We start from the raw sequence: 13,208 nt of genomic DNA on the forward strand, positions 1-13,208 counted from the left end.
GTATGTCTTTTTGGGAGTTTTAAAGTTGTTGTGATATACAGTCTTATAGCTAACTCATATGCTATTATTTTGATTTATTTTAGGTGGCTGCTGAAAACAGTGCTGGTATTGGGATATTTAGTGAGCCCTTTCTCTTCCAAACTGCAGAAAGTGGTAATTCTCCTAGACCATTCATTAATAGAAATTAATTTAATTACATATGTGTTTAATTTGTCATCAGTGACTTTAAAAAAATCTGACATTGGCTTGATATCCTAAACTATAACATTTATGGACATTGAACTCTAATGTTGCTGTTTCTTGGCTAGCAATACATAGAGTGAAAATCTTTTTGTAACTGTGTGAAAGTAAAGGTTAATCACTTAGAGGTATGTGGTTGTCTTTTGTTGTTGTTGTTCAGTCATTTTTCATTTGTTTACTCTCTGCAACCCCATCTGGGGTTTTCTTGGCAGAGATGCTAGAGTAGTTTGCCATTTCCTTCTCCACCTCATTTTATAGATGAGGAATTAAGGCAAATATAATTAAATGACTTGTTCAGGGTTATAATAGCTAGTGTCTGAGACCAGATTTGAGCTCAGGAAGCTGAATCTTCCTGATTACAGGCTTACCACTCTATCTACTATGCCACCTAGCTGTCCTGTGCTGCCCCTCCCCCTTTTAGTAAATTTTTTTTTTTCAATTTATAAGCATTCATTTTTACTACCTCCCACTTCCCCTAGATATCTATAGTCAAGCAAAACAAATTCACAGGTCATCTCCCAAAATATTTGTCTTACTCTGCATTTTTATTCCTTTACATATATATATATATATATATATATATATATATGCATAGGTATAGGTATAGGTATATATTACAACTACTAATTGCCCAACAGGAAAAGATCAGCAAGTTATCTGAAAGTGAAATTATGCTTGTTAAATCAGAAATTAGTTGTCATCTTCACTGGCAGAATGAATACTCATATATATCTTTTCAAGTATGGAATAAATTTCTTTATTATAGATGTATCTTCAGGGTTAATATTAAGGTTCTATCTGCCTTGTGGTGGAGGACTTTTTATGGTTTCCAAAACTGGTTCACTTTTTACTAAATCCCATTGAATAGTGGCATAGTATTTTAGTGAGATTTTAATACATAAGTTAATATACATTGATAGAAATCAGTCAGTCTGATATTAGTGAGGGAGAGCTGTCCATGTTTAGAGAATTTAATTCAATGGTGGAAAATGGTTTGGTTAAATAATGACAGTCATAATAAAATATTAAACTTAAAATTTAAGCCACTGTTTTCTACTGAGTGAAAATGTTTTAAGTTAGTTGCATTGTTTTAAGCTTTCCAAATGCTAATACAAGATGTTTTGTTTATTCTAATTTTAATTAATACTTTGTTTCAATTCAATGAAATTTTTTCATTTCAATATGTTCTTTTTAAATTCACAAAAAAGCTGAATGAGGCCCTTTTGTTAATTTGCTAAGGCTTAGAATGTCATAGATTCATAAACTCAGAAGATCATTTTAGATCTAAGGGGACTTTAGGAGCCATATAGTCCAAATCTCTCACTTTATATTTGAGAAAGCTATAGCTCAGAAAGGTTACATAACTTGGTCAATATTGCACAACTATTAAGTGTTAAACATAGAATTAGAATCCACAGTTTTCCCTTAAGGTAGCAGTGAAGCAATTCCCCAGAAAATTATTAACACTATGTGAATAAAATATTTCACATTTTCTTAAATGATTTTAATGAAAATATGTGCAAATAAATTTATCTAAAATATGTACAAATAAAATTATTGCAATACATTTAAATATTCAATCTAGGTTTTGATTCTATTTTACTACTCTAAATTCTAAATTCTATTTTACTAACTTAAAAGCACTCAAGAGCAGTGATTGTCTAATGTAAGTCTTGTATCTCTCAAGGAAGTTGATACAGTGATCTAAACATGGTAGATGTTGTGAACTTGGGTCATTAGAAGTTTAGTGGTATCCTCAGAAAAAGACAAGCTAAGAACAGGGAAGATATAGCAGAACAGGTCAATCTTCTGGTAGTTTTAGGTTAACTTAAAAAGAGATTGGGGAAAAATAATGTTAAAATATTATCAAGTTAATGAGATTAGTGCAAAATAAAGCTGAAAAAGTAAAATGGAATCAAAGTATGGGGGGTTTTAAACATTGTTCATTTAGTCAGTCCACAGGCACAAATTCTTACTATGTGCCAGGATTGTGGCAAATGTGGATAAAAAGAAAAGTAAAAACAGTTCTGCTTTCATGGAATTTATATTTTAAGGGGGGAAGTTATAACCAAATAACTAAATATTTAGTTCTTTATATACACATCTCATCTTCTTTGCCTGCTCCTTGAACCCAGGACAATTCTAGGAATAAAATAAGCCTTAAATCATGTTTATTGTATGATGAATGAAGGATGGTTGGAGAAAGGAGAGGCTTAAGTCACTGAGATAATTTCTGAATCTATTTCAATAGATTAGAAGAAGTGATGAAGGTCTAAAATAAGGCAGTAATATATGAATGCAGGTGAAAGAAGGCATATAAGAGATATTGCAGAGTTAAAATAGATAGGAGTTGGCAAAAATCCCCAATCGATATTTAGAGGGACAGAGAAGAACATGTTAAAGATAACTCTTATGTCTCTAGTCTGCAGGAATAGGATCAAACATGAACTTTTCTGTTTGTCATTGAAAGCCTTACAGAATTCATGCTTCTACAGTCTCTTGACCCGTTATTCCCATCCATGCATTTTTTGTTCTAGTTATCTTGGTCTAATTACTGATCCTCACATTTGACACCCTTGCTTCCAAGGCTATGCCTTTGCAATTCCTGACTTGAATGCTCTTCCTTCTCACCTGTGCTTCTGTGAGGTCCTGATTTCCTTCAAATTTCAATTCAAATGTGATTTTCCATGTAAGGCTTATCCTGTTATTCTCTAACTGGCTGCTAGTGGCTTCCCATCCAAAGCTAGTTTACTTATGCTTTTTATGTATCTTGCATCTTCCTATATATATGAGCATGTTGTTTCCTACATTGGAGTATAAGATTTTATTTATACTAGGGATTATTTCATTTTTGTCTTTTTGAGCTTAACCAAGTGCCTGAAACACAATAGTCATATAAACATGTTTGCTCATTGATTTTTGCTATCAATAAAAGGTTAATAAATAATAATAAATTAATATTAAAAAGTATTTTTAAAAGTATATTAAAAGTATTATAAAAAGCATATTAAAAGTAATATTAAATATTAATTATAAAAGGTTAATAAATTAATAAAAGGTTAGCAGATGAATAATTTTTTGAGGAAAGATAATGAGTTCATTTCTGGATGTGTTAATTTGTGAGGCATTAGCAGAGCATTTAGGTGGAGATGTCTAGCCAGAAGAAGGAGATATAATACTGGAACTCATAAGAGAGATTAGGCCTAAATATATAGATATTAAAGTTTTAATATCAGATATAATATTTAAAACTATTAAACAGATGAAATTATATTATATTTGAAACTATTAAACAGATGAAATTTTAATTAGAAACCATATGTAGAGAGAAGAGAAATAAGAAAAACTCTTGAGTACAGCCCTATTTAAGAATTGAGGGATATGTAGAAGATGAACTATTGGAGGTAACCATGAAGGAAGCAGAGGCAGAAATAAGAACAAAGACAAAGGTCATAGGAGCCAATGAAGGAGAAGGTTTCTGTAACACTTAAGAATTACTGATTTATAGCTTCTGCCAAATTCCTGCTCTGATGCCTTGTCTCATGTACAAAAGATAAGTAGGAATGGATTGGATAAAATTAGATTTAGAGGTTGATGGTAAAGGACCATCAGTGGGTCTTCAGTGGAATAGCCCAAGAATCTGTGCTTTACCCATATTGTCTAACATTTTTATCAATGATTTACACGAAATAATGGATGTAACACTCATTAAATTTTTTTAAATTTTTAAAATTAATTTGATAATTATAACATTTTTGACAGTACATATGCATAGGTAATTTTTTACAACATTATTCCTTGTACTCCCTTCTGTTCTGAATTTTCCCCTCCTTCCCTCCACCCCCTCCCCTAGATGGCAGGCATTCCCATACATATTAAATATGTTATAGTATAACCTAGATACAATATATATGTGCAGAACCGGATTTTGTTGTTGTTGTTGTTGCAAAGAAAGAATTGGATTCGGAAGGTAAACTCTGAGATTCCAACTTAGACCTATCAAATTGACACTGGCAAAGATGATGGAGGATGGGGGGGGGGTCTATGACAAATCTTGGAAAGGCATTGCTTTAGTGTATCATTTTTAGGTAATTTCTTTCTTTCTTCTTTAATTTTCTTAAAATCTTGTCTCATACCCAAGTCAGATATCTATTTTGTAGCTCATCTCAGCATATAATATAAGCCATTGGATTATATCTAATTTACAACAAATTGATTTTTAGATTTCTTATCAGTTTTTGTTAAATATTGAATCCTTATTATCTTCAGGTTTATTATTATATATCATTAACTTAATGCTACTGTGTTCATGTGCTTTTATATGTTGTACATTTAATATATCCTATTTATTGACATCTTCTTTTGAATCAGTACAAGTTGTTCTGATGATTATTATTTTGTAGGATAATTTGAGATCTGATACTGTTTTTTATTATTTTCCTTGAATTATCTGTCCCCTTATTCTTCTACATGAATTTCATTATTATTATTTTTTTTCTAGTTCTCTAAATTAATTCCTTGGTAATTTGTTCTATAGTACTGAATAACACATTAAGAGATATGTAACTCTCAAGAATTGGGAGGTGATGGTTCTACTATACTTTCTTCTATTCAGACCTCATCTGGAGTGTTGAATTCAATTGTAGGGACATTGATTAAGAATGGAAGTGATCAAATTGGTAGCATTCAGAGGAATGCAATCAGAGTGGTGAAGATTTTTTACTCCATTTCATATGGGGAGCAAATAAAGGAATTGGCATGTTTATCTTAGAAAACAGAAGTCTCAGGAGGGGCATAAGAGCTGTTTAGAATATTCTAAGGGTTGTCTTGTGTAATAAGTATTAGCCTTTTTCAAACTTAACCTCAATGAATCAGGAGTGATTAGTTTACATTGCTTAGAGTTCAAGTTAAACATGATATCTGGGAAAACTTCCTAGACTAGGACAGTCTCAAAGTGAATTGAGCTGCTTTTGTAGATGATGGGTTCCTCCTCTTTGGAGGTCTCCAAGCAGAAACTGGGCAATTTACTTTATCTGTGTTATAATGCTTATTCATTTCCTAGTTGAATTGGACTTAATGGCTGCTGAAATCCAACCCTCAAATTCTGTGATTCTCTGTAGAAGTGGCCCAATATTACGTCAGAGAAGTACAAACTCTGGCAAATCATACAAAGTGGAAAGACTTAAATTAAAACTGAGACTGACTGTATATTATCTGAGCACCAGTCTGGCTAAGACCAAAGAGATTCAACATCAATTTGACTACAGGGTCATTATATATATATATATATATATATATATATATATATATATATATATATATATATATATATATATATATATATATATATATATTAGAGGGAACTCTCAAAAACTATTTAGTAAGTTATAGAGAACCTGTCTTCTTAAAAGAGGAACCACACCAATGTAAATTATAAATCATTGGATTATTGAAATGTGTGATAGCTTCACCAAGAATAATTTTTATTTTGGAGAAACACTCTGGGATTATGTTTTAATCAGTGTAGGAAGTTATCAGTTGAGAAAACTCCCTCTATATGTTACAGATAGACAAATGTTCTACAACTAGTATTTTTCAAAGTGTACTTAGAAGCACTGAACTATTTATATGGTTTGTTCAGGTCTTCTCCATTAGTGTATGTTAAATGTAGGACTTGGATTGATAAAATCATAGATTTAGAGGTAGCAGGGACCTCAGTCCATCCAATCAAAGTCCTTTATTTTACAGATGATAGAGAAACTAAGATCAAGAGAATATAAAAGATTCAGAATCACAAAATTAGTGTCTAAAGCAACATTCAAACCCTGATCTTCCTGACCCCATGTCTAGAACTCAACTTGTGCTAAATTGGGGGCTAGCTTTCTACATATTATGCCACATAATCTCATATACTTTTAAAGCCTTGATATTTTTGTTAAATGCTAAATTACATTTCCTTTTCATTTAGCCTTAAAGAGAATATTGCTATTATTTAATAATTTATTATTATTATTTAATCTATTAGTCTATTATTTATTATTCTTCATGAATTTCTCATCTTCTTATTATCTTATTATCAGATGCATCTATTATATAATTTAAATTTTTTATCATGTTACTCATATCAACTTTTTTCCCTGATCCTAATTTAAATTTCTTAAATATTTCATATAGTTTCTTGTCAAATTTTGGGATGATTATCTATGTACACTGTTAAAATTGCTCTCCAGACTAAGCTTTGGTGTCTTAAAACTAAAAACCTTAATTTAACTAAAACTAATTTCACTAAAAACTAAAACTAAAAAGCTTAATTTCAGCTTCATCCTTTTTTCACTAATGACCTGTCATATTTTTCAGATCACATATTTATTTTCCTCTGGTGGCATCATGCCATTTCTCCATCATTTTTACACACTTAAAATTGTAATTTATTAGGACATTTCTGGCCCATGTAAATGATGTTGATATTTTTTCTTCATAAATATTTACTTACAGGTTGGATAAGAATTGATAGGTGATTTCATTCATTTGGGAAAATTCCAGCTGGGGCAACTCCCTTTACCAATACAGATTGGTACTTTCTTTTCAACTTAAACTCTTAAGATTATTATTTTTTTATATTTTATTTTGTTTTTTATTAATTTTTATAATTATAACATTTTCTTTGGCAGTCCATATGCATAGGTAATTTTTTTACAACATTATCTCTTGTACTCCCTTCTGTTCCAAGTTTTTCCCCTCCTTCCCTCCATCCCCTCCCCTAGATGGCAGGCATTCCCATACATATTAAATATCTCATAGTATATCCTAACTCTTAAGATTATATATAAAATTTCATTAAACATTTCTCAATTAGATCTCATTTTTTAACCTTCCTTTAAAAAATAGATACAAATTCTCCTGTTCTTTTCTATTCCTCCCTCCTCCTTCAAAGCAATTTGAAAGAGAAGTTATGCAAAACATATTTATGTGCTATCTAGCAGCCTAGGCTCTTTTAAGAGTTACCTAGTATCTGATAGAGGTCTTTGTTTCAAAAACTTTTCTTTAGTTACTTCACCTTGTTTGTTACTATAATTTCAATTTGAAAGAGAAAAGTCACTTCTTCACTTGTATTCTTGTTGTTCTTCCTTATTGAAAATAAGGTATAAATGCATCATTAAATACGAAATGTATTTTGGCGTTGATTATGCTCAAATTGCCTAGATAGCTTATTTACTTTATTTCCATGTAATTAGAATTAGATAAAAAGACAACACTTCTCAGACATATTTTATGTTAGTAATATTAACAAAAAGATCTGGCTGTTATTCTGCTCCTTGAAGGTCCTTAAAGACTATGTATTGCCTCTAAAATAAAATATGAAATCCTCATTCTGGCATTCAAAGTTTTCCATTATTTGGCTCCCACCTACTTTTCCATGATTATTTTGTATTATTCTCCTCTTCATGAATTCTCCATTCTTGGCAATAGGTCAAGTGCTAGTGTTCAAGGGTCTAGAGAATATAGTGGCAGGGCAGATCTTTCTCTAAATTACAAGAAAAAATGTAGTTGATAATTTTCTGCCCGTGCTACAGGTCTGAACCAGAAAGATCTGTGTTAAAAATCCTGTCTCTGACATGTACTGACTGTAAACCTCAACAACTTACATAACTACTATGCTCTAAGAAGCTCTCTACCATATAAGTGTCAGAGAAAATGCTGATTTGTATTTATAGAGGGATTTCCTCATCAAAAGTTCCCTAAATCAATGGAATAAAAAACATTTGTGCCCAATAGAGTAAGTAGGACTTTACAGGTGTCCGCCTACAATCATTAGGAAGAAGGCAATGACTAGAGTGTAATGTCAATTCTTGGGTCTATTCCAAGGGGATGGTTATGAGAGGTATCAAAAATCTTTCCAGAAAATGGAAGGTAGAGGGAGACATTAACAGGAAGTTTGGGAAGAAGAGGTCCATGGTCTAATATGCCTCAAAAAAACAAACAAAAAGCAAGCAAACAAAAGCAACTGGTTGCTCAAATGTTTTGCTTTTCCTTTAAATACGTTAGAATATTCAAAATTTAGAAAATATTTGATGTGGACAAAGTTAAAAAAATACATTATAACAATGAAACTACTGTGGGGCCCAAAGAACTAGGGATGCCACATTCTGGTCTCTTACTGTTTCAGTCCTGAAGAAGAAGCTTGGTCTCTAAAGAATGAAGTCAATTTTTTTTTTTAATAACCTCTTACTTTTTGCTCAAGACCCTAGAATCTTGTGGAAAATCACCTAGATCTTAGGCCAGAATCTCATCTGGAATCTTCCCCAACAGATATTAGAAAACTACTGAAGGTATAATAAAGAATAGGTATAAGACTGTTATTTATTTCCTCAACACAAAAGTCTTGCTTCAAACAAAAGATGCAGACTAGAATAGATAAGTTTTTTTTTTTTACTTATCTAGAATAAATACATAGCTTTTTAATAAGTAAAAAATTGTTACTGTATAAAAAGGCATTTCCTCTTTCTTTTTTCTGAGCAATTTTTTTTATTCAGGATAATTTTAAATGATATTCCCAAGTATACTCTTTTGATTAATTAAATATTTTCAAAATTATTTCAAATAAGATGGAAAACTTAGAATTTTATTTTTTCTTAAGTTTCATAGTAAGATATCTAATTATAACTCATTAATGTTTTTCTTAGCTCCAGGCAAAGTGGTGAATCTCACTGTGGAGACCTTCAATTATTCAGCAGTCAATTTAATTTGGTATTTGCCTCGGCAACCAAATGGTAAAATTACCAGCTTCAAGATTAGTGTCAAGCATGCAAGAAGTGGAATCATAGTGAAAGATGTCTCAATTAAAGTTGAGGATCTTCTGTCAGGGAAGTTGCCAGAGTGTAATGTAAGTATCACAAAATCCCTATTTTAATATTTCCAGAAAATTCTTTCATTAAATTTAATGTGTAACCTTATTGACATAATTCCTCATTCTTTTTGTTTACAAGTATCTATATTTTAATGTCAAAATCTTTCATAGTCCTCACCTCTTTTCATATGGTAGCAGACATTTTATTAAGCAAGGACCCTTTATTATTATTGTTATTTTTTTTTCCCTGAGGCTGGGGTTAAGTGACTTGCCCAGGGTCACACAGCTAGGAAGTGTTAAGTGTCTGAGATCAGATTTGAACTCGGGACCTCCTGAATTCAAGGCTGGTGCTCTATCCACTGCGCCACCTAGCTGCCCCCTTTATTATTTTTTAACCAAAATATTTTTAATCCCTTTGAAGATAAGTCATACTATTAAGATTTGTTCATTGAAAATATTTTTGATGATATGCATGTTATATTATGATGAACATCATGATGACATTAATGAAATTTGGTAATGCTTTTAAATGAATTTTTAAATTTTATTAATTATAATATTGAAATGTTAGCAAAAAACCTAAATAATATTGGAGACAAAAAGTAAAAATAAAATATTTCCCAAAGAAATATAATATTGTAGTGTAATACAATCAAGTAGTACTTGACTTCCAATTCTTCTATTGATGTGAGATTCGACTAAACGACAATCTTTTAGTGTCTAAGATAGGTCTTTAAATTGAAGATGAGTTTTCAGTTTATATTTGGAGAGCTAGTTTCCTCAAGAGGACTTCATTACCTCAATGAAATCATGTCTTCATGTGGGAAAGCCATTTATTTTTTTCAGCTTTCAGTAGGTATGTCTGCTAAATAAAAATGAAAATGAGAATGTTTGGATTCTTGGACTCCTTGGAACTATTCTGTAACCTCCCCAGGAACTGTAGCCCAAAGGCTGCAAGCCACTGACTTATCCTATTGGATTGTGTTTATAGTTGAAGTGACTATGTGAGTAAAATGTGACCATAGTGTTTTCATTCAAGATCTATATAAACTAGTGTCTATCAAGTAACCAACCAACCAATCAATTTATAAACCATACGCTATGTTTTAGATGCTATATTAGGCATGTATACAAAGATGAAAAATAATAGTCCTTGTTTTCACAGTTATGCATAAAAAATAAAACACCAAGAAAATGTTTAGGGTTGGATTGGGGTAATAGAATATGAGAGTTTTAGGAAAAACGATATGGAAATTGGCACTTGAGTTGAACTTTGAAGAAAACTAAGGATTTTTAGTTGGTAAGATAGGGAACACAAGTGACTATAGTATAAATTTAGTTAGATGGGAGGGTTCAAAATAAAGTACAATGAGAGATTTAAAGAGGGAAATTAACTTCCAGTTGTAACAGGGTAGAAGCAGATGACAGGAAGATTGGGAGGTGAGGGAGATCAAGGAAGAAGTATTAAGTTTTAAAAAATTCTTAGACAAATTTTAAATTTAAAGAAGGTAAAAATTAAGCTGAACAAGTGTCCTCAGAATCTTATACTATATATGTACTTATTTGTAATCAGATAAATATATATTCACATACATTTATACATCTTTGCATATATATGCATATGTATAAATGTATACATGTTGAAATATGTGCATACATTTATACACCAATGTGTATAAACTTGTGCATACATTTATACACATACATACATATACATACACATATATATTGTACATATACACACATACAAATATGAATATAATTTGGGAATTGGAGGCATTTTGCCTGATGTTGCCTATACAAAAAATTCCAATTTGTGTTTAGAAAACTGATTAGAGATTAAGTAGAATTAAATTTTCATCAGTTATAAGCCAACATTTATCAAATGCCTACTATGTGCCATCCTTCTGAAATTTCTTTCCATTTAACTATCTATATCATATCATATTGCCTGGTTATTTGCACATTGTTTACCCCATTAAAATGTAAGCTTCTTGGGGGACCATGTTTTTGTTTACCTTTCTTTGTATCTTCATACATTAGTATAATGTTTGGCACAGAATTTTTTTAAATTAATAATCAACATTTATTTTTAAGGTTGACAAAGTGCTTTATGGCCATGATCTTATTTAATTCTCCAAATAATCTTGTAGTACAGATATTAATTATCATTACATTTTATATATTTGATTTAAATATATCAACTATTTGAAAATTTAACAATTTATTTAATCATATAATTAATTATTTATATAATTGTTATGCAACATATAAATGTTATACATGCAATATATAACACATATAATATGATATGCATATATACACATAATAATAACATATAATGTTATATAATGTATAAATACTTATTATTATGTATTTTTACTCTACTTTATCTGGATAGTGAGATCTAAAAGGATCTCCTATTAATAGAAACCAGCCAGTGCTGGACAGTTTATATGATCTTAAAAAGTTGATTGGGATATTAAGAGATTAAATGCCTTGACCAATTCCAGATACCAATAATGTCAGAAGTTGAACCCAGAGGAGGAACTTGAGCCCAAGTCTTTTTGGCTCTGAGTTCAGTTATTTATCTATTACACTAATGCTTTTCAAAGTGAGGACAAGGTCCTTTGGGAACCAAAATTTTTCCTAGGATTGTCATAGACTGGCCCACAAACTCTGTGTTATCAGTCAATAACAAAGTGGAAATATAAGCTGTATCCCACCCTCCTGATTAGACTTATCCTTATCCTTCAACAATTCAGTTCCCTCTGTCTTGAGATGCTCCTTTCTGAGCCCAGGATTAGTCCTTTGTGTCTCCTAGGCATTTGCAGCAATAGCAGGTCTATTGGGAAAATTTTACACCAAACTCTGACCCCTTCATCACTTTTGTGATCTATTGTAAGCACTCACTAAAAATGGGCTTTATCCTGAGTATAGTGAATAGTAGATCATAATCCTGCCTTCCTCTTTTTTTGGGGGGGGGCAAGACAGAGTGAGTCACACAGAATGATTAGGCATAAATGTGTCATGATTTTTATAATCTTTCCTTTCAAACTTCCCTAATTACAGCCAACCTTTCAGCCACACATGTTGTCACAATCTCCACTTCATCTTTGATTTCTCACTTTTCCTCGTCCCTGATATCTAGTCATTTACTAAATCTTGTCCTTTATGTTTTCATATGTCTAACATTTGTTCTCTTCTTTTTGCTTAGTATTAGCCAAGCTCTTTTTCACCTGGACTATCAAAGTAACTCCTATGCAATCTCCTAACCTCACATCTCTCCCCTCTCCAATCAGTATTCCATAGAGTTGTACAAATAGTTTTCCAAAAGCATTGTTCTGATCATGTCACTCACTCCTTACTCAATAAATTCCAATGACTCTCAGCTGACTTTAATATAAAAGAATTATTTTATTTTAATTATTTTCTAATTTATTTTTACATCAATTTTAGAATAAATATAATCATGTATATAGTAGCATTATATTTATATATATATATATTTAAATTTAAGCAAGTACTGATATGTATTTTGACTTATTTCTTACCATATAAATATAATCATGTATATAGTAAGTCAAAATACATATCAGTACTTGCTTAAATTTAAATATATATATATATATATACATGCACATCATTAATCATATATATATATGTATATCTTTCTATGTATATATTAGTGACTGAGCTATATAATCAAAAAGTTTGGTCTGTTTCAGACATTTAATAGATGTGTAATCCTATACAAGTTTTTAAATTTCTCTCAAATTCAGTTTCCTCATGTATAAAATGAGCATAATAATAGGTCTTCGTGACTCCAGTCCTCAGTCCACTTACAATACCATGTGACTGTTTTTAAAGGAGATTATATATTATATATTATTTATATAAATATAAATATATAAATATTATATATAAGGAGATTATATATATGAACATTTTACATATATATACATATATATATATGTATTTAAATGACATAATTTTGTTAAGTAGTGTAGCTTTGCAAGTCTTAATTCAATATAAAAATGTTAGCTATTATATCTCCAGATCCCAAGTCATGTAGTCTTTCGCTACACTACATTTTCCATAGTTTACACTCCATCCCTTA

The 13,208-nt window shown here is 30.7% G+C and overlaps 1 protein-coding gene across 2 annotated transcripts in view; it reads left to right on the forward strand.

The window, feature by feature from the left end:
• Positions 1-13,208, forward strand: part of PTPRQ (protein tyrosine phosphatase receptor type Q) — a 246,041-nt gene that overhangs the window by 5,225 nt on the left and 227,608 nt on the right. For both annotated transcript variants that reach the window (XM_074270859.1, XM_074270860.1), the window contains exons 4-5: positions 84-153; positions 8,925-9,124. In XM_074270859.1, the coding sequence (XP_074126960.1) occupies positions 84-153; positions 8,925-9,124 (270 nt within the window). The remainder of the gene's footprint in view (positions 1-83; positions 154-8,924; positions 9,125-13,208) is intronic.

Source organism: Sminthopsis crassicaudata, chromosome 5 (assembly GCF_048593235.1).
Source record: "Sminthopsis crassicaudata isolate SCR6 chromosome 5, ASM4859323v1, whole genome shotgun sequence".
Lineage (NCBI taxonomy): Eukaryota > Metazoa > Chordata > Mammalia > Dasyuromorphia > Dasyuridae > Sminthopsis > Sminthopsis crassicaudata.